General features: G+C 41.7%; 1 protein-coding gene across 2 annotated transcripts in view; it reads left to right on the top strand.

Moving 5' to 3' along the window:
- slc38a4 (solute carrier family 38 member 4) overlaps positions 1-25,700 on the top strand; it is a 52,489-nt gene that overhangs the window by 20,195 nt on the left and 6,594 nt on the right. The window contains exons 1-13 of one of the 2 annotated variants that reach the window (XM_039792248.1): positions 852-991; positions 8,340-8,583; positions 9,488-9,584; positions 11,048-11,163; positions 12,555-12,628; positions 13,387-13,479; positions 14,074-14,155; positions 14,248-14,330; positions 15,881-15,939; positions 16,756-17,013; positions 18,814-18,893; positions 20,142-20,242; positions 21,452-21,576. In XM_039792248.1, coding sequence (XP_039648182.1) covers positions 8,459-8,583; positions 9,488-9,584; positions 11,048-11,163; positions 12,555-12,628; positions 13,387-13,479; positions 14,074-14,155; positions 14,248-14,330; positions 15,881-15,939; positions 16,756-17,013; positions 18,814-18,893; positions 20,142-20,242; positions 21,452-21,576 — 1,293 coding nt within the window. In that variant the 5' untranslated portion in view covers positions 852-991; positions 8,340-8,458. Of the gene's footprint in view, positions 1-851; positions 992-8,339; positions 8,584-9,487; positions 9,585-11,047; positions 11,164-12,554; positions 12,629-13,386; positions 13,480-14,073; positions 14,156-14,247; positions 14,331-15,880; positions 15,940-16,755; positions 17,014-18,813; positions 18,894-20,141; positions 20,243-21,451; positions 21,577-25,700 lie in introns of those variants that run through there. The other variant, XM_039792250.1, reaches the window with a different exon arrangement.

Below are 25,700 nucleotides of genomic sequence, written 5' to 3'. Positions count from 1 at the left end.
CGAAGTTGCTGTGTTGCAGTTTGTCCCTCACATGCTGCACTTGTGTGTGTGTTCCTCCTTTAGGACAGCATTACAAAGTGGACAGAGATAAAAACCTCATCCCTGACATGAACATGACCTTGGGCATGGCGATATCCCCAACGCTGTGCTCTGGTTGGTCGGTCGGCGGCACAGCCTACTCCAAAACCACTGCCAGTTGCCCGCAGCACTCTTGGGCATCTGTGTGTGTGCAGCTGCGTGTACAAACATGTGTGTCTGTCTTTGTCGGTACCGAAGAGACCACACAGTGACAGCAGTCAGTTGTTTCAAGCGTGTGTGTGTGTGTGTGTGTGTGTGTGTGTGTGTGTGTGTGTGTGTGTGTGTGTGTGTGTGTGTGTGTATGTGTGTGTGTGTGCGCGCAGCATATTTAAAAGCATTGGTGCACTCTGGTGTCTTCAGTCTTACGGTGGCAAACATTCTGGCCATGTAAAAATTTTGATTTCTAGATTACATTTTCTCTTCATTAATTTATTTAACATCTATCTATCTATCTCTCTCTCTCTCTTTCTCTGTCTCTCTCTCTCTCTCTCTACCTACCTACCTACCTACCTATCTATCTTATCTATCTCCCTAGCTATCTATCTAGTTACATGTTTCCTTTCTTTCAATCAGGTTTTTTAGATTTTTTAATTAGTGTTATTACTTTTTTCTTACTTTTATGTAATTTCTGTGAAGGCAGATGTGGGTGCCTGTGTTTGTGTGTGTAGTGGAGGAGTTACGAGGGTGCTGAAAGAGGGAGGGGCCCCTGTCTTCCCTCATTGGTCAACAGAGGCCCTCCCTGCTCCCTTTTAAAAAGCCTGCTCTCTCTCACCTGAGACACAAAACAGCTGCAGCCGCTCGCCCATTCACCTGTCCTTCATCTTGTTTAAGAATACATTTATTCCAAAAGAAAGTAAAGGAACAATCCGGATACCAATTTAAGGATTTTTTATTTATTTTTATTTTTTATGAAGTGAGTATGCCTGCTTTGCTTAAAAAAATGTGGTTCATGATGTGCATGAAAAAAAGCGTTTCAAACCCTGGAATGATGGAAATTCTCCAAGTAGTTCTTTGGAGCGAAAGTCTTTTCTTGACTCTACTTTTTGAGCTGCAGTAGGGTGTGTTTAAGGAAAACACACTGGCTTTCGCTGTTACAAGTGAAGTAGACTAGAGTTTCAGCAGTGTACATTGCTGGAAGGAATGTTGCTTTCAGGTGGCTGATGCAAGAGTTTGTTTGGGTGGAGGAATATCAGATAGAGTTTTTCAGAGGGAATTCAGGAGGTTTTAAATGGATTTGTTGCTAGACCTGATCTACTAGTTGTTTCAAAGTGTTCTTTTAATTTGAAACTATGCAAAAGTTTGGAAAAGTTAGTTTTTTCCGCTTTTTGATTTTCAATGAATGTTTCATATTACAATCTGTACACATAGTGACTACAAGACATTCCGTAAATCAAATGAAGCTATGAACATAACTGCTTATCGCTTGATCTGCAATTCAATGCATGCAGTTTTTTGGCCCTAAACTTGTTGACTTAGAACAAAGTTCACGCATTTCTGCATGCTTTCCTTTGATGCTTTGGGTTACTCTGTGAACCTGCTAACAGGAAGTGTGGTTACTAATAAGTTTGGTTGATTTGCTTGTGTTTTCCTGTTTTCTATTTTCACAAGTCACCATGCAGGTTTGCTTCTGCTTTCAAAATTAGTGGCAGCATGTTGGACCAACTGAAATTTATTTTTAAAGCTGGTCATCATATCTAAGACAGTTTCAGACATCTAAGACAAAAAACGGAATATATTTTTGAATCATGAGAAAGCTGTAAGCTTACTTGTGTGTGTTGGCCAGTGTGTGGCCTGGCCCAGTATTAAAGCCAACAGCTGTAAAACAAAAAAAAAAAAAAAAAAAAAAAAAAAAAAAAAAAAAAAAAAAAAAAAAAAATAAAAAAAAAAAAAAAAACAAATGTGTAGCAATGGGAAGGAATAAAAGAAAAAAAAAAAAAAAAAAAAGGAAAAAAAAAAAAAAAAAATTTTTAAAAAGAGGGAGAAAAAAAAAAAATTAGAGAAAAAAAAAAAAAAAAAAAAAAAATGTTGGGGGGAGGATTAAATGAAATGTAAGCGGGAAATCAACTTCCAGCAACACAGGTTGGTGACCAGACGTCCCAGTTTGTCCAGGTTTGTCCCAGTTTCAAGCTGGGGTGTCCAGAGTCCCGACAAATATCTGTGAAACACTCAAATGTCCCGGTTTTCGACATTCACTACAAAATTGTCCCGTTTTCACCGCAATTGGAATAATAATATTACACTTGTTTTCAGCGCTTACATTATTACCCAACCCAAAAAACATGAACAATGCACACACACCATCAATCAATCAATGGGTCACTGTCAGGGCTGTTTTATATATATATATATATATATATATATATATATATATATATATATATATACACACACACACTCACCTTAAACATTATTAGGAACACCTGTAAGATTTCTCGTTAATGCGATTATCTAATCAACCAATCATATTGCAGCTGCTTCAATGCATTTAGGGGTGTGGTCCAGGTCTAGACAATCTCCTGAACTCCAAACTTGCGTGGCATGGTTGTTGGTGCCAGACGGGCTGGTTTGAGTATTTCCCAATCTGCTCAGTTACTGGGATTTTCACACGCAACCATTTCTAGGGTTTACGAAGAATGGTCTGAAAAAGGAAAAACATCGAGGATGCTGCAGTCCTGGGGGGCCAAAATGCCTTGTTGATGCCAGAGGTCAGAGGAGAATGGGCCGACTGATTCCAGCTGGTAGAAGATCAACATTGACTCAAATAACCACTTGTTACAACCGAGGTACGCAGCAAAGCATTTGTGAAGCCACAACACGCACAACCTTGAGGCGGATGGGCTACACCAGCAGAAGACCCCACCGGGTACCACTCATCTCCACTAAAAATAGGAAAATGAGGCTACAATTTGCACAAGCTCACCAAAATTGGACAGTTGAAGACTGTAAAAATGTTGCCTGGTCTGATGAGTCTCGATTTCTGTTGAGACATTCAGATGGTAGACTCAGAATTTGGCGTAAATACGTTGGTGTAATGGTATGGGGGATGTTTTCTTGGCACACTTTAGGCCCCTTAGTACCAACTGGGCATTGTTTAAATGCTACAGCCTGCCTGAGCATTGTTTCTGACCATGTCCATCCCTTTATGACCACCATGTACCCATCCTCTGATGGCTACTTCCAGCAAGTTAATGCACCATGTCACAAAGCGCGAATCATTTCAAATTGGTTTCTTGAACATGACAATGAGTTCACTGTACTAAAATGGCTCCCACAGTCACCAGATCTCAACCCAATAGAACATCTTTGGGATGTGGTGGAACGGGAGCTTCGTGCCCTGGATGTGCATCCCACAAATCTCCATCAACTGCAAGATGCTATCCTCTCAATATGGGCCATCATTTCTATATATATATATATATGAAACACCTCTTTCTGACAGAACCTGTCAGTAAGCTAAGGGTTAGATGTCATGCCGAAGAGAAAGTCTTGAGTTGCTTAAGGCAGACACTATGGATGTCGACCTTGTTGTTGATGTTACCTGGATGGTTCAACACAAGGCAGTGAAGCCTATTCCAATAGTCATCCTGTACTTCAAACAAACTGACCGGGTAACGATCAAGATCCTCAACTTCACATCAGTCCCACGTGATACAATTCTTTTTGGGAGTCCACACAGTGGAACATAGAGAAACCAGCAGACGAGCGCTGGGCGAAGACGTTTGCCCATTTCAAGACAAGGGGTGTAGGTGTACACTGTCAGTTCGCCAATTCGTGTTTATCTGGCAGGAATGCCCCTTTAGAGCAGATCTTTTCCATGATGAATAACACCTGGGTGGACGAGAGGAACCGTATGGGACTGACAACTCTTTATTTAAAGGCTCTTCCTTGGTTTTTGTTCTTAACGAGGTCCCATAAGCTGACTTTGTCCACGGCATCTGACATTTTCGAGAAGCCCAAGAAATATATTACGAGTGCATGAAACATCTTGGGCAATGTGGTTTTCCTGGAACACGCAAACGAATAGACCCAGTATGCATTGTTTTGATTTATTTTTCCTTAAATTTACCGGCAGACTGGGCATGGCAAGTGCACTGTTGCCTCCCGCTGGTTAAAAACCACAATGCATTGTTATCACTGAAGTGGTCACTCAAGATGCATGCATCCGCCTGTTAAAAACCACAACGCATTGTTGTCTCTGAAGTGGTCACTCCAGATGCATGTGGATGCGCAGTCTAATGCCAGGTGTGAATTGGCGTACTTAGAGCTGTCCACTTGTGATCACATCGCCCAAGACACATGTTAATGCCAGGTCTGAACAGGGCCTGTGGTAATCGTAGGCGTCAACTGCAGTCAGTTTCACCTATGCAAAACTGATACTGCGTCAGAGCCAGGCCACTGTGGCATGTTGCCAAAAGTGTGCTTCCATAGTGTTATGGTTGTAACAACAGCAGCATTGAATCCGGGAATGCGTGAAGTTAACCAAGTCAGACAGGTTAATCCTCTTGGCAATGAAAAGTGAAAACCGCTCTCTCGTCACACAGCAGAGAGCGACAGTGAGAGATTAGGTGTACTAGCCTGTGTGATGCGGTTGTTAATGGTAATATAGCCGCTTAATCTCTGTTGGCTCAAAGATATTGGAGGTTTAAAGATCACAGGGGAAACAACAGCCTACCAATGACTGAAACTTTATTTAAAAGAGTTTAACCTTGTAGAACCAACTGCATGGGGTCAGGGTGGAGAGTTGTAACACCTGTTGGCAGGTTGACTGTACACATTGTGATGTAAACATCCCGCTGCTAAACCACTTTTCAGTAGAAACTGTTACTAAAAGCTAAGTTCCTAATACAAGACTTCAACATCGCCGGCTCGCTGTACTATTCACATTACACAACTTGCTGTCTTGTTGTTATCTTTTCACACTACCTGACTGACTGGCAAATGGGGTTCACACACTACTAGATCTTTCACCAGGGGAATCCCATAATCTAGTCTCCAAAATACATTTTTGTCACGAAAACACACGCGAGAAGTGACACGGGAAATGGCGTAATTCCAATACGCGAGACAGGATTTTTGGATGTCCGTCAGAAACAAGTAGTTGGTGGCTGATTTGCAGCAACAACAAAAACAGAACGTTTAGACATAGCCATTTCAGGGGGTGTTTTGCTGTTGGCACACATGTTCACAAAATAGCCCGTTTCCACAGATCTTTACTTTTTATAGCCTGTGTTCTCTATTAGCAACAACTTTGGTCCACAGTCAAGGGTGTAACTTTGGTTTGAGAAGTGGGGGGGGCGGGGGGACACAAAACAGGGGGTCCTATACCAGAATTGTTTTTTGGATTTGAATCCCAATTCCTGCATTTCTACACACATTTAGGGACTATCCAGACAAAATCTAGCAAATAATAAAGTTGATCATAATGACAAATTCTGCCAGAAAGAACGGTACTGAACTATGTAAAAGGAAAAAAAAGTCTTACTTTCTTTACTGTTTATTATAAGGGCGATCGCCAAGACTTGACAGAATCATTTTATAGAGTCAATAATGTTCTCAATTTGAAAGTGGGGAGGACACAAATGGGTTTTTTGAAAAGTGTGGAAATTACACCCTAGCACACACTAAAGTAACAGGCGACACCTCTGCCTGGTTTCCCCTCAGCCCGCAATTTTGCTCCCCAACGCAAATTTACATTTCCTAGGATGGCGAAGGCATGACCGGCCCTACTCTGCCTCTGATTGGCTTGTATTCTTAGCCTTTGTTGATTGGATTGGTTAGGATAAGCATATTCGTATCCCCGACAGCTCCAGATATTTATCCTGCTAGATAACTGGAATGTGTCAGCGACGCACCAGGGGGCCTCTCGTCTCACGTTTTTTGAACAGTCCACACACCACGCTCGAGCATGTGCACGCAAGCGCCGAGCCAATGCCGACTTGCCTCTGATAAGGGGCTTTTTGTCGGGAGCTCCAAAAACTGTTGGCGAGTGGAAAATCTGAGCTCAAGTCCTATAGTGGGCACTTGCCATAACAAACATCCGTTGGTAGTTTTCACAAGAGTAGTGATCTGTACTTGTGTACCGTTTTGAGGTACTTGTACTTCTATTATTTCCATTACTATTTAGCTCCCACTTTTAACAAAAGAGGAAGCTCACACAAACATATCCGGAACAAACAATGAATGCTGTTCAATTGTTTTGTTGCGGTCTGTTATCTGTTATTTCTGTCTTCCTATAATTGTAAAGTGCACTGAGACCATGTTGTATGGTGATTTATACACATAGTAAATGTGACTGATTGAACGGTTTTATTGGGCCAAACTAGATATAAGCATAAACTTCAAGGCAAACATGGAAGTAAGTAATGTCAGTAGTGAAAGGAGCGTATGGGTGAGTGTAACATGAAGTGTGTGTAAAAGGAAAAGTCAAAATATAGTGGCTAAATGAAGCGCCCGAGTGTCCCCGGGGGTGGTGTATGGTGATGAGACAAAAGAGACCAGTGCATAGTTGGCAGCCATCTTAAATACATGTGAGCCAGGCCGAACAGGTGTGCCACATCTCCTCCGGACGACCCTGGCCTAGTTGTCGTACGTCGCTACATTTCTGAGGGGAATATTTTACTTTTAACTCCACGACATTCATTTCACACTTACTTTGCAGATCGAGATTTTACAAACACTTGTCCAGCTACAATATTACATTATGTTTACATGTTCTCTAATAATAATGTAATAGTATAGTTCAATATACCGGTATACTATTCTTTTACTTAGAGCTGGGCAATATATCGATATTATATCGATATCGTGATATGAGACTAGATATCATCTTAGATTTTGGATATCGTAATATGGCATAAGTGTTGTCTTCTCCTGGTTTTAAAGGCTGCATTACAGTAAAGTGATGCACTTTTCTGAACTTACCAGACTGTTCTAGCGGTTCTATTATTTGCCTTTACCCACTTAGTCATTATATCCACATTACTGATGATTATTTATCAAAAATCTCATTGTGTAAATATTTTGTGAAAGCACCAATAGTCAACGCTACAACATCGTTGCGGTATCGATATCGAGGTATTTGGCCACAAATATCGTGATATTTGATTTTCTCCATATCGCCCAGCCCTACTTTTACTTTTGTTTAGTTTTTCCACCCATCAACCTTATTGTTTTGGTTCACTCTCACCACTTTCATAGTGCCATTTTTGGCTGCAGCAGCTGTTCTGAACGACATAACAGACGTGCGCTACTCTTCGAGGCACCAAATGGCAGACAGAAACGTTAGCGATTAGCTGGTGAACACAGTGGAGTGTTTAGTGGTATTCAACAAATATTTTAAATTGTGCTCCGGCATTCCATTGGGATTGGCATGACCCAATTGCTGCTGTAAATACTTTGAAACAAAAGATAATTTGAGAGCTACATTTTTCTCGTGTGACACCTCCGTTGTTGCGGGTGTGTACGTGTTGCTATGTTTTGTGTTTCGCCAAGGGCTCCACCCAATCAAAGAGCTCACTGTGTGAGTGACAAACAGCCCTGTAAATAATTTGGCTGTTAGAGGCCATTTATAATCACACAGGCTTTGTTCACTGTTTTTTGCACTCCTTAAACAACTTAATGATGAATGCTAGTGATGGAAAATGTGCGTTCCCCCTGTGCAGCACTGTTGGCTTTTTTTCTTTAATGGTAGTGGGTGAGGCTGAGTAAACCATAAACAAGCAGCCTGTTATTGGTGGCCATCAGGCCATCTCTTGAACTCATTGCATCTTTGACCTGGTTTCAGGGTTTGTTGACTCAACTCCGCCCAGGAATTTCTATGTACCTCGAACATTGTAATATCTTCCTAAAGATAGATCAGACCCAAGTGAGACATCAATTAGTATTTGTATTATATATTGTATTTTGCTAATAGCCATTATAAACAAAATATAGTTGTTAGCGCCATGAAATCAAGCTGGTGTGAAATGGAAATAGCCATAAAGCTAACAGGACGGCAGCCCTGCTAGTGTTGGTGGCGCTGTGTGAGGCACCAAGGTTGCATCATGTCCCAGCTTTCCTCTTCGAGGTAACATAACAAACTATCCCTCAGTTCCAGGAAATGAGATGGACTGATTTGCAGGGCAGAGAGCCCCATTTTCCCCAAAGTGTTCTTCATCCAATGCCAAAAGGCATTCCTGAGGTATAGCCTCTGTTGCTGGAGATGTGAACCCAACATCTTCAAAACTGTCTTAGTAATTTCCTCTGTTTCTGTTTTTCTATAGGTCTTTTGTAACAACTTCTAGCAGAGGTTACAGAAGAAGCACATCGACGCCTTGTGAATACCAAACGCTGAAATACTGAAAACCGAACTTCTCCGCCTCTCGCCCTGCCGCGCACCACTATGCCGGGAGCCGTGGATCGTATGGAGCTAAGTAAAGTCTCCACAGAGGCTGATGATGACAGCACCGACAGCCTGGATGACCGCTTCACAGAGCCCATCGACTCTGAGAAGGCCACCATTGACAGGTCAGCATCCATGATGTGATGTGAAGATTTCCTGCCCCCATATTAGCGGGCACCACCAGTCATTTGACATTCAGATTGAGGCAGTTGTTACAGCCGTGGGACTTTAGGGGGCTGCTCAGAATGCTCTAACACTGTTGATTGACAAGGACGCGGCGACTGGTGTGTGGTGGCAAGGATTTAATTTTCACACATCTAAGTAAATTAAAGTGTTTATTTATTTATTTAAATTTTTTTCAACCTGGACCCCATTTTCCCATGCTTGGTGTCTAATGTGGACAAAAATCGTTGAAATTGGTCCAGTATTGAGCAACAATGCTGTAAGCCGCAGTCCCGAACCAGGGTGCAATGTAATCATATCGGGCAATTGCACACCGTCAATTTCCATCCACTAAAAGTGCTGTTTTTGCAACTGACAGGCTCTGGTTGTTATTTTAAGTGTCTGACAACATTATGAAAAGGATAGACCTTTTTGTTCAAGAGTAAAATCTTTTTTGTTTAACCAGAAACAGCCCTGAGAGCGCTATCGCTGGCCTCTCCACACATAAACGATCATTTTAGCGTGTGTAGAGCCAACATATTTCCACATGTTAATGGGTGAATTACGGATTTATTCCAACCAAACTAGAGTGGTGATTGTTGGAACAGCGGAAAGACGAACCACAGCAGCTTCAGATTTTATTTTTTTTCTGTCGACTTTGAACCCAACACCCAACTTAACTTAGGTCAACCGATCTGTTTGCTCTCACAACACAAAGGATACAGTTGATGGCGGGATGCAAGGCTTTTTACATTTTTTGTCATGAAATGTAACCTAAAAGTTGACATAATATAAAGTGAACTGTCCACAGTGTATGCATGTGTTCATTTATGCTTCATTTTTTTATTTTATTTTTTGCCCCTGCAGTCAGTTTATGGATGACAATGAGGACGGAGAAAGCCAGAAGTTCCTGTCAAATGGTTTGATGAAGAAGAAGAAATATGAGGAATACCATGAAGAATATGTAAGTAGTTTGCGTCCTGCAATTACAGTCGGTTTATTCAAAGTAAGCCTTGCCACATTAGTCACTGTGAGAGCAGCCATAAAGGTTGTTAGAAACTGGTATAACAGTATGTTAGCAAACCAGAAATATGAGCGTGTCCGTTTATATTTCGGCTCCCATGTTAACAGGTTAGAGCTTACACACTGCCTGCTAGAAATAGAACCGACGCCTATTTTTCACGCGAGACGCGAGCGTGTTGGAAGCGTTTCCAGGCAAAATAGAATAGGAAAATATGTTTATATGTCATTTAGACACAAATACATATTAATAAATGACATATTGATGTTTGAAAGTCTAGGTTTTGACATCAATAAAAAATTTCACAGAAAAGATTTTCAAATATTGCACCTGTCATACAGAACGAAATATTCTGTAACATATTTTGCAGTCAATACTGCCGACGTTGTCTTGCTTTAATCAAATCAGTAGGCTATATATAAATGGTAGGATAGGCTACGATAACAACGTAGTGTGTGTTCTGAGTGACGGTCCAACATCAGATAGGCTATATAGGCTCTTTACAGCTACACAAAGTTGTTCAGACAGCCCACTTACCCATTTATCAGAGTTTGAATCTGTTGGCACTATGTCCCGAGATCAGCCCTCCCTGTACCTAGCAGCAGGAGCAGCGCCGCGTCAGACACGCTTCTGGTATGTAGGACACAGAAAAATCCACGCAGCTGAGACGCAACAGAAACGCCACGCTCGCGAGACGCGTGCAGTGTGTAACCGGCCTTACACTGCAGCAAATGTATTTTTAAACATTACATTTTCCAGTACAAACCCAAAACTTTGGATTTTGTGTATTGGACTAAAAAGGCATTCTGGGAAATGTTTGCACTTACGTGTTGAAGTAGAAGTAGAAGTTGAGTGTGAATGGGTCAATTCAATAAAACTTAACTGTATCCAACAGTGTAGGAGAATTCAATTCAATTTTATTTATAGCATCTAATCATAACAAGAGTTATCTCGAGACACTTTACAGATAGAGTAGGTCTAGACCACACTTTATAATTTACAAAGCCCCAACAATTCCAGTAATTCCCCCAAGAACAAGCATTATTGGTGGCTAATGCGACAGTGGCGAGGAAAAACTCCCTTTTAGGAAGAAACCTCGGCAGACCCAGGCTCTTGGGAGAATTTGAGGGTGTATACAGTATTTCCTTGAATTACAGCTTGTTGGTGACAAAATATTTACTATTGGCATTAAAGTCTTGTGTGGTTTGCCGCGTCATTTACCTGTGCATGCACATGCCAAATGTTTGCCTTCTTTCTTATTGCAACGACTACACTACCGATGAATTGTCAATTTCGTCAATTATCTGAGACCGATTTTTTTTATTTCAAAGGCAGACTTTTCAGCAATGTTCATCTGTTTTCCTCATTACATATCCCTCTTCCTTCTTTCTTTTCTCTCTGAGCAGCATCCCGGCCACACCTCCTTCGGGATGTCTGTGTTCAACTTGAGCAACGCTATCATGGGCAGCGGCATCCTGGGCCTGTCCTACGCCATGGCAAACACCGGCATTGTGCTCTTTACGTAAGTACTACTGCGGCAGAGTAGCTGTTGATATTATTTCTCTAAAATCTTCTATTTTCTGTGTATCGACATTCCATCGCCTATCTATTCTTGGATAAGGGGGGAAAAAAACGCTCTGGCTTGTTTGTATTTCTTTAAACCAATCACAACTGTCCTCGGCGACGCTAAGCTCTGATAGCGAGAAGGGAGGGACGATAGGCTTTATCCCACCAATGTGCATCCATTTAGCCATTAGCACTATATTTTAAGTATATATGTTGTTGTTGTGTACTGTACATTTCGCTGTTATCAGTACAATGTAGTTTTGTAAATCAAAGTCAAAGTTTTGATAACATTTGAAGATGTAAAGAAACAAGAAAGAAGAGTCTACAGCCATGCTAGCAGCTCTGTAAAGCTGTGCTAAGACACAGGTGCTTTGAGCTAAATGCTCTTGTCACAAAGACAATGCTAACACACTGACGTTTGGTGGGTACAGTATAGGCCTAATGATAACCATTTTAGATTTTTTCTGTATTAGTGTGTTAGCATGCTAACATTTGCTGATTAGCACCAAACACACAGCACAGATGAGCCTAATGGGAATGTCATTAGTTTTACAGATATTTGGTCATAAAACAAACTCCGACAAATAAAAAATCTGACCTGATGATGGCACTAGATGAAGAGTCATGGCTTTATTACAATTCATCCTGAAGGGGGACATGAACGCGTTTGAATTTAATAAAGTAGTTGTCGAGGCATTTCACCGAAAACCACCAGTGCTGGTGGCGCTAGTGGAGAAGCATACATGGGATATATGGCTATGTGTTGGCTGGCCAGTGGGACAGAATTAACTCTTGCAAAAATATAAATGATAATCACATTACCACCTGGAATATAGAGCAGCTCTGCCCCACAGACATGTTTGAACTCCCTGTGGCCGCAATTCCTCTGCCATATTTCTCCCGGCTCTGTCTGCCCCCATGCATTATCAGCATTCATGGGTGGCTTTAAACATCCGATACCCTGCTGTCACCGTACACCTCCTGTCCACTATCCATGCCCCTGCTGCGTGGCCACCTCATGACCTGGTGGTGCTTTAAGGAACAAGAGAGCACTCCTCTGAAGCTCAGTGTCAATGGAGTAGAGGAATATCACAATAGCTACTTAACTTATAGCAGAAAAGGGAATAATAATGAACTCCTGCTATCTTCTGCCACACATTTCGTCAGACACCACCAGCACAAAAACCTTCTCCATACTGTTGACTTTTCTCTTCTTCCTTTTCGTCTCTTTCCCTAGTCTCTAGATTGAAAGGATTCAAATTACCAAAGCTGACTTCATTCACACAGGGGTTGTTTTCATGTCTCATTTTTGCACTGATCACTGACTTTTGCTTTCCCTCTCTGCAGAATCCTCCTCGTCGCTGTGGCCAGCCTCTCCTTATATTCTGTACATCTTCTCCTTATGACAGCTAAAGAAGGAGGTTGGTGTTTTAAGTTGATTTACAAATGATGTTAGAGTGTGGGTCGGGTTTGACCTTCTTGACATGGTGCTTCGAGCTATTTTTAGTCTAAATACAGTGTAAAAATAACAAAAAATGATGGATCTGCTGTCTGTGTTGGGCTATTTTTGTTCAGTGCTGGGGTTTGCTACGTGACGGCCCCACATTGGCTATTTCAGACGGTAAATGTTCATGTAACGCAAACTCTGTGCTTCAGCCGGTTCGGACAGAAAAAACTGAATGCCTATCGGGTTCAGGTTGGGCTCATTTACTACTCTCTCTTAGTCAGGTTCGGACAGAATAATGCAGCCCGAGTCACATTCTATTCCCAACCTGGGGTCGTAAGATAAATCTGAGGGGTTGCGTGCTGTTTGTTTTTTTACACTTTTTATCCAATCTTTGCTTCCTTTTTTTGTGTGAAATAATGTTAACGATCAATACTTCTACCTCTTCAGGCCTGTCTTTGAACTGCTTACAACTAATAGACATGCAGCCTATGGCTAGGGGTCACAAGTACGTATTGCTTAGTATTAAGGGGTCAATAAAAGGTTGGAAACTTGTGCTCTAAAACACTATTGGCAAAACTGTCTTTTTGTACTGATCCACCCCCTTGTGGTCATAAAAAGAAGTTGTGCTTGAGATATACTTCAAATGAACCTGATGCTTTTTGTCTCTGTTCTTGTTGTGATGGCTGAAATACATTTTTCTCACGGCTAATGTGAACTTGTCTGTTCTGGCAGGATCCCTCATCTATGAGAAGCTGGGAGAGAGAGCATTTGGTTGGCCCGGGAAAATGGCAGCATTCGGATCCATAATTATGCAGAATATTGGAGGTAGGCTGTGAATTGGTGTGTGTGTGTGTGTGTGTGTGTGTGTGTGTGTGTGTGTGTGTGTGTGTGTGTGTGTGTGTGTGTGTGTGTGTGTGTGCGCGCGCGCGCCAGCTTGATTTGAAAAGCAAGAGTTAACTGCAGGTCCCAAATCATGCTCATTTTTAGGTTCATACTTGTATTTTGGGTTTCTACTAGAAAATGTTTGTTTTTATGTTTTAATGTTAAAAAAACACTTAATTCTTTATTCTGTACCTGAGTTCACCCTCTGTCTGAAACGATCCGTTTTAGCGCCTGTCTCTTTAAGCCCATATATATATTTAAAAAACATTGTGACATCACAACCGTAAGGAAGTCCTGGCGGCTCGTTTAAAGGCACAATTTCTGAATACAGGCTGTGTGCATTTCTCTGCGGATTGACCGTTTTGATACTTGATACTTTCACAGTATTTAAATAGCACCTCAACTTGTTTTATATTTACAAAAGACATGGATATCTCACTTTTTACAATATGGGACCTGTAATAAAATTGCTAAAACTATATGTGCATGTAATGTAGCTTCTCTGTCTGACTGAAGTTTCTCTGTCATGTCCTGCAGCCATGTCCAGCTACCTCTTTATCGTGAAGTATGAGCTACCTGAAGTGATAAGAGCCTTCTTGGGTTTAGATGAAATCTCTGGGTGAGTGTGTGTGTGCATGCGTTAGAAGATAACTATTGTGTGTGTGTACAGTATTTACAGTAAAGGCTTTAACCCCTGTGATGTGTTTGCAGTGAATGGTACCTGAACGGGAACTACCTGGTGGTGTTTGTGTCCATTGGAATCATTCTGCCTTTATCGATCCTTAAAAATCTGGGTAGGAACTCACTTTACACCAGCCATTGTGAATAGAGAGGCAAAGTCCTTCCCCTTCCGGTGGATCACCATGGGACCTTATTTCGGAGGCGGGAAATGTATGGTAGTGAACGGGGAGAGACTAGTTATTTTTTGATCCCGTTTGAATTGAGCCATGAATTACACATATGACGTTTGTCCATTGAAAAGATAATTTTGCAAGTGAAGAAAGTTCTCAGTTTGTCGTAAAACTGTTTGAAGTACAAGACTGTGAAAAAATACGTAATTACAAAGACTACTCACTTCACAGTTGCATGGGCGACGTCTCGCTAAAGCTGCGATACTTCTGTTTGGTACCGGGACGTAACTTTACTTGAACGAGCAGCAGATTTTGCTCGTTTTTTCTCTTCCCGGGCTGATAAAACTTTGCTGAATAAAACACATGAAGTAAGATAACGTTACGTGTGCTGTGGTATCAAGCTAGGCTAGCTGGCTAGCTAGCAAGCAAGGTGATGTTACGTGTGCTGTGGAATCAAGCTAGGCTAGCTGGCTAGTTAGCAAGCAAGGTGATGTTACGTGTGCTGTGGAATCAAGCTAGGCTAGCTGGCTAGTTAGCAAGCAAGGTGAATTTGGTGAATGTGAGACGAGATATTTACTTCACTGAGCGGTTTCACACAAAACTAAGCGGTAATACGACAAACTTACGACAAACTGAGACTTTCTTCAGTTGCAAACACTTTTTTCAATTGACCAACATCATATCACAATTCAAAGTCTCTCCCCGTTTACTGCCGTACAATTTTTTTTCTCTCAAAATCAGGTCCCATGGTGGTCCTCCGGAAGGGGAGGGACTTTGCCTCGCTTTTGTATATTGTTCAACTATTTTACCACATGCTCTGTAATTTAGTATTCAGAACTAATTCAGAAGCAGGATCTATGTCACTTCCTGTAGTTGGGATCCTTTTTCTTTGCAAGTTCTTGCAGCTGTCTGTATGCAACTTGGCCAAACCAGAAGTAATGTAACACTAGTGGAGCCCTTAGTCAGCTCTGGCAATTAGGAGTTACTGTAAGGGAACCCTGCTATTAAGCGTGCAGTCAGCTCCAACACTCAGATGTAATTTATGAGTGCAGATCCGCCTCAGCTTGCTGAGCTACAGAAAGACTACATACTGAGCCTGCTGCACAGCTTATGTGATTAAACCAGTTAGACATAAAGAAGCAAACAGGATCAAAACCTCAATTTCATTGAATAAATGACAACAGCATTTCTGATTTTGGTGTTTCAGTCAGATTTGTATTCGTGGGTATTATGTTTGATCTCTGTTCCATCCAGACCTTATTAAAGGTTTGATTCCCACTGCAGGTCAAATCTAAACTGCCGCTCATATCAAATGTATGTTTTGTTGATGTAACGATGTATCATGAATCGGTTGAAAGTGATGTAATGTGTAACGATTATGTGTAACCGTTTGACATAAAAAATGAATTTCGATGCAATTTTTAAAACACCTAGGGCGGATCTACTTTTGATTTCACTGATGTTCTCAATCACTGATGTTCTCTCCTCTTCAGGCTACCTGGGCTACACCAGCGGCTTTTCCCTTTCCTGCATGGTCTTCTTCCTGGGTGTGGTAAGTTCAGCTCTCTAAAAACTTCATGAGCAAAATGTTGGATTCAGACACAGTTAGTAGATTTGGGAGAGGGTTGTTCACGTTTACATTTATTCTTGAAATGTCTTATGCTGTGTTCACACCACCCACGTTTCGCGCAAATTGCTTGGCGGGAATTACATACAAAGTCATTGCAAAGACGCGAATAGACGCAAGTTCGCGGCGGGCGAAGCGAATGACAAGAACACGCTAACTTTGCGTTGTTCTTTTATCAACGTGTGTTGAAAATATTTCAGTAGTAACGTAGCGCAAAGCGGTTTTACACGGCCAGTGTGAACACATTAGACCATAGGAATAACATGCGTGCATTTTTAAAATGGGCGTAGTTCCCCTTTAAGAATGTATCCAATGATTGTGTGTATGTGAAAGGGTTCGCTGTCAATGTTGTGTTTACAGCTTGTTTCTACTGCCCTCAAGCTCATGCAGTTTCAACAACATAGCAGAACCAGATTGTTAACTAGCTGCTGCTTGACCCTGTCCTCCCTACTGATGTAGACAAATGTGGAACTAGTACCAGTCTATTGGAAAACAAGTCCAAGACCACTGTAATTGGTTTAAAGAAATGCCAATAAACCAGAGCACGTTTTTCTCCCATCCTGGAATTATATATGGACTAGCCAGACCTTCTTCCACAGCGCTGTGGAGACTAGTTGGAAAAAATGCCACAATGCCAACTCTTGTTGCAAGCAGAGAATTTTTGTCGTGAATTTCCTTTATTTGTTGTTCTCTCGTTTCATTCGGACGAACGGAACGTGACTCCATATTTTTATTTTCCAGGTGATCTACAAGAAGACCCAGCTGCCCTGCCCTCTTCCTTTCTTTTACCACCACTCAGCCAACCTCAGCATGAACGCCACAGACATACAGGGGTTGTACCCGCTAAACAACTCGGCGCACATAGATTTCTCCCGGGCCGACGTTTCCCCGGCTGTGCTCGGCACCCACGACGGCCACCACTCCACCGGCGTCCACGTCGAGCCTCACCCCAACGACGAGGAGATGTGCACGCCCAAATACTTTGTCTTCAACTCACAGGTACGATGGGGTTAGTGCTAGCCTACAGGATAGGATAAGATAAGATGAGAACAACTTTTTTGTCGGTCGTGAGTGACAGAAATTTGTCTTTGACAGGGGCAGGCTCAAACGACATAAAATACATATATAAGAAACATAAAAGATACAAATAGAAACAGTGTTGGGAAGGTTACTTTGGAATGTAATAGGTTACCGACTACAGGTTTACCCTATTTAAAATGTAATAGTAGTGTAACTATTTAAATGACTTTATCAGACTAATGTAACTTATTACATTTAATTACATTTTGATTACTTTTCTAAATTTCTAATGAATGTTTTCAACTGTTAACCATTTCCAAATGTTTAAACCTGGTAGTGCTAACGCTAACAGACGGGTGGCGCTGCAAATTCAAAACAGGAGAACCAATCGAAAGCATGAGAATGCATCAAACCTTGCCAAAAGAAGACATTGTGTACATGGTAAACACACACAAGCAACAAAATGAATATTATTCAACATATAGCCTAGCTTTTTACAGAAAATATTCAGACGCCACCCCCAATGTAATCATGAACATCTTCATAGGTAACTGCCGCCGGGCCTTCTTATACACAGTGTCAGCGTGCTGCGAGACAATATTTAAAAGCTTAAGTTACGTTGTAATGCTGTCACGGATACCTTTTGTTTGTCTTTCAACTCTCGCTGACGCCAAACATTCGTCCAACTTGTTCGAGTTCATTGTCATATCATGTGCATCCATAAACAAGTCTCATTTGCGAAGGTTTAAAGGGTGGGGCTTTTGAAATGCAGCCCCAGTGGGTTCGATCAAGGTGTGTCATTTACTCGCAGGCACAATGGATAGACAAAAGATGGGCAGGATAAAGTAGGGGTGTGCAATTAATCAAAAAATGTTATCGCGATCACGATTTCGGCTCCTAGATATCACAATCTCGTGTGATCGATGAAAAACGCACGTAACACACATTACGTTTCGCAAGTAAACTCTTATTTTGTCTTGTGTTCTGAATGAAATAAAACAAAAAAATGTCTTCAAACGGGAAAAGTATTCAGGTTAATTGCCCTTTCAAAGCGTTTTCACTGTTGATTTGTTTAACTGTTTCACCGTTTTTTTTTTTATTTCAATAAATGCACCATCTTCCCAAAAGACGTTAGCAATGAGGAATCGTGTTAAATAATCGCGATTTCAATATTGAGGTAAATTATTAAATAAAGAAAACATAGCTCAATCCACATAAATGCTCTACGTTTGTAAAAAAAAACAATGTCAGAAGGTTGGGCTCACACACAGGAATGCATCTTAAAACCTACAAATCCAACAGAAGCTGATTGCCAAGTATTCGCCTGGACATGTTAGGTAAAGGTGTGGTTTTTAAGGTGTGTTTTGACATCTGTGTGTGTGTGTGTGTGTGTGTGTGTGTGTGTGTGTGTGTGTGTTGTGTGTGTTCATTTAGCCAGTTTTTGCTTGGCCCTGATCATAAACCAGGATAAGAATATGACACATAGCATTATGTTCCCATGTTCATTCAACCAAGATTGTGATCTTCACATTGTTGAAGAAGTGTAGGCAATCATTTCACGAGATGACTACATCTTTCTTTTGTGCTATAATGGGCGTTTAAATCACATGCCAGTTGCAGTTCGAGGAATGAAGGCACAGGGTCGGGGGGGGGCGGAGTAAATACAATGTTGAAATCAACGTGTTAGCATGTTTTTGGTAAACATGCTAAACTTGTTTTTGGACTGCCTGAAGCTGAATTTCTGTGTCTTAAATCTTTCTGTGCATCGTTTGTCCCCAGACGGCGTACACCGTGCCCATCCTGGCCTTCGCCTTTGTCTGCCATCCCGAAGTGTTGCCTATCTACAGTGAGCTGAAAGAGTAAGTGCGCTTCTTCCCTCTACATCAAGCTGTGGAACACCATCACCATCTCCTAAAATAAACTTTAATGGGGGCTGTACCATAGATTGTATATTAGGGATGGGCGATATGGCCTAAAATCCATATTGTGATATACATTGCAGCCTCTTGCCATAACGATATATATCACGATATATAGATTATAATAGAACCATTTCAGACCAGGTTACATAGGCCCTAAGGAAAGCCCAACTGCTAAATGTATTTTTTTTTTTAAAGAGAAAGAAACGTAGTATGTAGTTTTGAGAACATTTATTGTGCAAAACTGTAATTATACAACATGGTGTTGCAGATAAATAAAATTCAAGTGCACTAGTTGCAGAGACTTTAACAAAGAAAAAGCTTCAAGTATTGGGTTTCTTTCCTTTTGTGCAAACACAGATACTTCAAATGAAAATGTAATAAAGTGCAAAATGAAAGCACAATAATTGTTTTGAATAAAGAAGATACTTCCAGAATAAGGCCATATACTCAACTAAAGAAATATTTCAAGTATAAAAGTTTCTTTACAGTAGTGCCATGCCATGCACGGTAAAAAGTGCAAAACAGTGACCGAGCACATTATACGTTCTATAGTGAATGGTCAGGCTGATGAAAGGCTCCATGGTACGGCTCCGTTGTAGCGGCTTAAATCCGGACCAAGTCCAAATAATGGATGTTGCACCGGTCTTTTTCACCAGCTCCTCCGTTTCGCTTTCAGCCATGTTTACTCAAGATGACGATGATGCGAAATATGCAAATAACGAATAAAACACTTAAACAAACATCAGCGTAAATAAACACTACCTAAAATGACCTGAAACTAGCTTTTAGGGAAAAATGAATTGCAAGTACTTAGATTTATTTTTTTTGTCTGGCCGATGTCCCATCAGCCTAAATGGAGGGGGGCGGGATTTACGGCACGGCCTACGTGGGGGTGACGCTGTGGGCTGTGACAAAGCGCCAGTATTTGATGAGTGGGGAACGGTCTGCGAGAGCAGTGTGGACCTTTTCTTTTCTTTTTTCTCAACTACAGCACCTTTTAAGGGTCAGTTCACCCAAATGAAACCCGTTTTCTCGCTATCGAGCCATATGATAGTCTTATTTGGATGATGAGAAGTGTATCAACCTGCATATATTTATCTTTATCTTTACTGCAAGTCTCGAGTGCGGCTTCATACCTTCTGAAAAGTGACGTGACCTCTCTAAATGTGTATCTTGTTTCTACAGTCGCAGCCGGAAAAAGATGCAGAACGTCTCCAACCTGTCCATCCTGACTATGCTCATCATGTACATGCTGTCAGCCCTGTTTGGCTACCTCACCTTCTATGGTAAGAACATCCATACACAAGAGCGGTAATAATGAACTCTAATGATAGACAAAAAAATGGCCTCAAACAGATAGATAGTTAAGTGATATCAGTCCCTTATTCAAGACAAAGCAAAACAAATACTGCTTACTTTAGGTGGAAAGGGAACAGTGATTTGCTTTGAAATCCCAGAAAAAAACCCTAATCAACGCCATTTAATTGACCAATAATCTAAGTAGGCATGCTAATTTAGTTTTTTTTTCTGGCCGATAGCCAACCCACGTTAACCGATCAATAGCCTATATCCACGTCGTTCCACTTCTTGGGATTGCTCCGTTGCCACCGGAAATTCCACCCGATGTTGTTACCTTCCGCTTTCTTTGTGTTGGCGTTCTAAACTCCGGTGGATTTCTGAGGACTTTGGTTAGCTGCTCCTCAGATCTCTGCAGGGTAAATCCAGACAGCTAGCTAGACTATCTGTCCAATCTTAGTTTTCTGTTGCACGACTAAAACTACTTTTGAACGTTCACGTTCAACCAAAACAAGTTCCTTCCCGAGGCTATTTTGCAGAGGCACCGCGGCTCCGTTCAGCGCTTGGCGCCGCCCAAGACAATTGGGATTGGGTTAAAGAAATGGCAATAAACCAGAGAACGTTGTTCTCCCATCCCGGAATGCTGTGTGGACTAGCCAGACCCTCTTCCGCAGCGCTGTGGAGGAAGTTCTGGTAATGCGAGACTGACCGATCATTAACTGTTAACCGACAGAGTTCCAGTCAGACATACTTTCCGTACTACATACTTTCTATGGAAAGCTGTGGACAGCTGTGGACTTGCAGTGGTCAGGATAGCCACGATGTTCAGTGCATTCAGAGCCACTGGCACACCAAAAAAAGAGCAAATTAAAATGCAACTTGCTCCCTTTACTAGCAGGTTAAATAGCACTTAAGAATTGTTTGGCTTATTTTACTTGTATCATGCAAATAAGTTTGTTTTAATAATTGTTTTTAACTGTTTAACTGAAAGTATTAAATCATTAAAAATTCTTATTGTCGGTCAATGGTTAAACAGTTAATCATCTGAGCCATCTAAAAGCGTGGATCTTGCGGATGTCCCCTACAAATCCTGGAAATTTGATTTTGACACTAGTAATTAGTAGATTTTGCCTCAGCATCTGTCACCTTTCGTTAACAAATTGTTCCATGTTTTTCCTTCTGATTCTCCTCCAACACAGACAACGTAGAGGACGAGTTGCTCCACACCTTCACCAAAGTGTATAAGTTTGACACGTTGCTGCTGCTGGTGCGTTTGGCTGTTCTCACTGCCGTCACTCTGACTGTCCCCATTGTGCTGTTCCCTGTGAGTACATCACACACAAACACCTTTTGTTGTCTCTTAAAAAAGCCCAATATGTTTGTTTGGCTAGTCTTCTCTGAGGAAAAACAGGCGGCACACAGTGGTGGAATGTAACTAAGTACATGTAATCAAGTACTGTACTAAGGTACTTGTACTTTACTTGAGTCTTTTCTTTTTGTGCCACTTTCTACTTCTACTAGAAATATTGTACTTTTTACTCCACTCCATTCATCTGACAGCTTTAGGTACTTTACAGATTAAGACTCCCCAGATAAGAACTCCCCAAGCTCCCCATAGACCTGCAAGTCCAACGCTTAACAACAGAACTGTTTTGATGGTTTCCAGTTTCTAAATTGTTTGAGTACTTTTACTTTTAATACTTTAAGTACATTTTCCTGAGGATACTCTCAAATTCAGGACTTTTACTTGCAATCATGTTATAGGCTCATTTCTAGGGCTTTTACACTGATGTTCATTACAGCATTGCCCTCCTTTTCGTCTTTCATTGAGCCTGTTTACGCACTGATATAATTTGATTCGCGTCAAGAGTGCACGCAAACCTACACCACCCTTGTAATTAGACATATCTGGCCGCTGCGTTCCGCCCGACGCCGACCAGCGACTTGTAAAAGCATTCATTCAGTGGAATGTCACTGCCACTTTGAGTCATTCTGCTGACAGACAGCGTTCTGTGTCTGCTGCCGAGTCAGTCTTTAGTTGTCTTTTTCTGGAAGCAGCTTGTTTTTTTCCCCTGGAAGCTAGGTAAGAAAGAAGAACATGCTGTTCGGTTTGGCACTCCGCTTGTGTCGTCATCTCAAATCCCAGAGCACGCAGGCTGAGGTCATAAACGGCCACACCTCTTAATCACGTCGAAACACACACACACACGCCTACATACACTTTTAAGATCCTAACTGTAAAGCCTCTCTTACTTAGTTTCCCCATTCTCCCACAAGCTGGGGTCACAGGTTAACCGTGTGCATGCGATGTCCAGCTACCAAACTTATCGTCTCTGTCACATTCGTTCACACACACTCCTCTTACTTCCCGCCCCATATATGTTCATGGGCTAATTTTAGCGTGGCCCCTGTCTGACATGGGGGGGGGAACAAAAACGGCTGCTGGCCAGAGGAAGTTTCATGACCCGTTTTAACTTCCAGTGCGTTCACACACACACACACACACACACACACACTTGGTTTTATGTACAGTAAAGCCAAGCAGCTGCTAATTTGTGAATCATTTCTGAAATGGCTGCAGCGACCGAAAGCAGCCACCAGGGGGCGGCAGATTTGTGGATATTCAGTCACAGGGAAGCAGACAGAATGATGCAGCAATGACTGCACGTTAAGGCTTGACACAGCGCACACACACACACACACACACACACACACACACACACACACACACACACACACACACACACATTTACATAGTTACAGAATATAAACATGCTCCTATATATCCACTGTCTGATATTCATGTGTCACCACATTCTGTTACATTTTAGCCGTTAAGCTGATGCTTGTGTTATTACGCTGGATGTGGATGGTCCCGTTCTCCCTCTTACTCTAACACACACACACACACACACACAAACACACACCTCCCCCCTCCCCACGGCAGACACTGAGATAGGATCCCCCTCTCTCTGCAGTGGAAGTTTACAGGCAGTGGACAGTGGAAAAACCCTCACCCTGACTGCTACCTTCAGGGAGATAGGGAGGCGGAGCCAGTGAGTCAGGGTGGGGGTTTGGCTGACAGGGGAGGGGAGGGGAGGGAGACAGAAACACAAACCATCGCCAGAGCACAATCCTCTAAATGCGCTGTGATAGAATTGTTGGAAATCTGCATCAAAGATAGTGAGGAACATTCTATGGATTATCTGATGGTGGCTGTGGAAGAATACCTTAAGCCCCTCTCTATTAAATTTAGGAATTTGCCCAAGATGGAATTGTACATAATGGAAAGGAAGTCAGATTCCACTGAGATGTGACTCTTTAATTTAGTTAGATTTGGCTTCATTGTTGCTGCAGTGCCATCTATAAGTGGAAATCTATTAATTTTGTACAGGTTTGCCCAGTTTACATGTGTGTTCAAGAGTTATGACCCTACCTCTAAGAATTTATAAGCAATATGGTATGAAATATTTAAAAGAATAACTTTGGGGGCACATTCAGATATACCTTAAACCAAATTGCAAAACGGAATACTAATATCTGTAAAGGAAAGCAATTTGGATTTTTCTTTGAGATGATACTTCCTCAGAAAATCAAAATGACAACCTCACAGTTAGCCTGGTTAACTGCAAACATGCAGTCATATGCACGTTTTCCGTCTTTGGCACAACTTATTCATATGTGATACTCTAACTCTCTCAAATGGAGTGGTACTCACAATGATTGTAAATGTAATTGAAATATAGAAGAGAAATGCCGAGGGAGTGAGAGGGAGGAGGACTAAGATAACAGAGGAGATACAATTTTGATAAGTACGGAGAAACACAAGACTGAAATGGGATGCCTCGAAGCAGCTGTGGCGAATTGTAGCTTAGTGAAAAGAAAAATACATAAACGTAGCAAGGGTTTATAGTTCCTATCCCACTGTTACAGCAGAAACCTGTGTGCTCATGGGCCTCAAATCGGCTATGACGCTTTTAAAAAAGTCAATCAAATTAGTTGTGTTAAACTGGTTTTTGCTTGTCTTTACCTGCATGGAATTCCTATCAAAAGATGTGAGTCATAGCCTGCTTTACATTAGTCAGTGTTGGTTTTAAGCTTTAGTTGCTGGGAGACAGCAATGTGAACAAAATGGCCGACCTTAGCCATTACTCTTTTGTGGCGTGGGGAACAAAGTTGATTTGTGCGTGAATTTCTGATTAGGAATGTGCGTTTGTGCAAAGTTGGGAATGTTTAATTAACTGACAGTCACTATTCTTGTAGTGAATTAATCGCTGTTGCTGTATCGTGGTCAGAAGATTGGCGAACCTGGATGCATGCGAGGCATCAGATCAAAAGAACTACTCGGTCGCGTCTTCGCTCTGCCAAGTTTCCGTTTGACATTTGAGAATCTCGCCTTGAATCCTCCTGACCTTCATTTTGCATGGAAACTGCTACCGGCCTTCAGCGAGAGATTAACATTAGCTTTGTCTGTCACTGTCCTTGGCTCCAGTGGGGGAAGTTCTGTATGAGAGAGGAGAGAATGTATGTGTGTGTGTGTGTGTGTGTGTGTGTGTGTGTGTGTGTGTGTGTGTGTGTGTGTGTGTGTGTGTGTGTGTGTGTGGGAGTGTGCATTTGGAGATATGTGTTGGGGGATGAAAGTGTATAGTGTGAGTGTATGGGTGTGCGGTCACGTGAAGGATAGATGCTAACAGAGGCCAGCTCACACAGGGCTTTGCCAGGATCCAGTACATAATGAAAGGGCTTTATGTGGAGTCAAACATGCTTCAGTTCTCAGGCTCCAGCTGGAAAGTAAAGCCATGGGAGACGGCTGCAAACGGGCTGATTTACAGCGCCACCGTCACCTGTATGTCTTACCACAACGTAGTAAAATATCAGTCTTAATCCACAATGTCAAGCTAACGCTTGAGTAGCGCTAGCTTGAGTACACTGTAATAAATTTCAAGTTAGTTTAACTTGGAAATGCAAGTTCCCCTGCTGCCTTGAAAATCGAAGTTCACTCAACTTGAAGACTGCCTTTGTTTCAACTTAGAAATTAAAGTTAATGATGTTGATGTAACTACAGTGTTCTAGTTTTGTTAAAGTTGTTCTTTTAGTTGATTTGACTTTGTATTACTTGGTTTAACTTCATACTTTAAGTTAAAACAAATAATTTATTTTCATTAATAATGCAAGAAACCTTCCTTGCCTAGTATAACAGACATACTTTTCTGCTTTATTTCAACTCACAGTTTCAAGTTAAAACAACATAACCACATTTATAGTGGAGACAGCGTGGGTGCTTGGGTGGGGCCACCCCGGGGCCCCGTGCGAAATAGTGGCCTCTCTGCTGATCTTGCGTGACATAAAGTGGCCGCTAGTGAAGTGACACACCAATCAACAGCTGAAGGAAGCCTATTACTGCTCAACGTCTAACACCATAATACTCCAGCTCTTCTTATCAAACGT

Source organism: Perca fluviatilis, chromosome 23 (genome assembly GCF_010015445.1).
Source record: "Perca fluviatilis chromosome 23, GENO_Pfluv_1.0, whole genome shotgun sequence".
NCBI classification, from domain to species: domain Eukaryota; kingdom Metazoa; phylum Chordata; class Actinopteri; order Perciformes; family Percidae; genus Perca; species Perca fluviatilis.
This window is presented reverse-complemented; position numbering and strand designations above follow the sequence as displayed.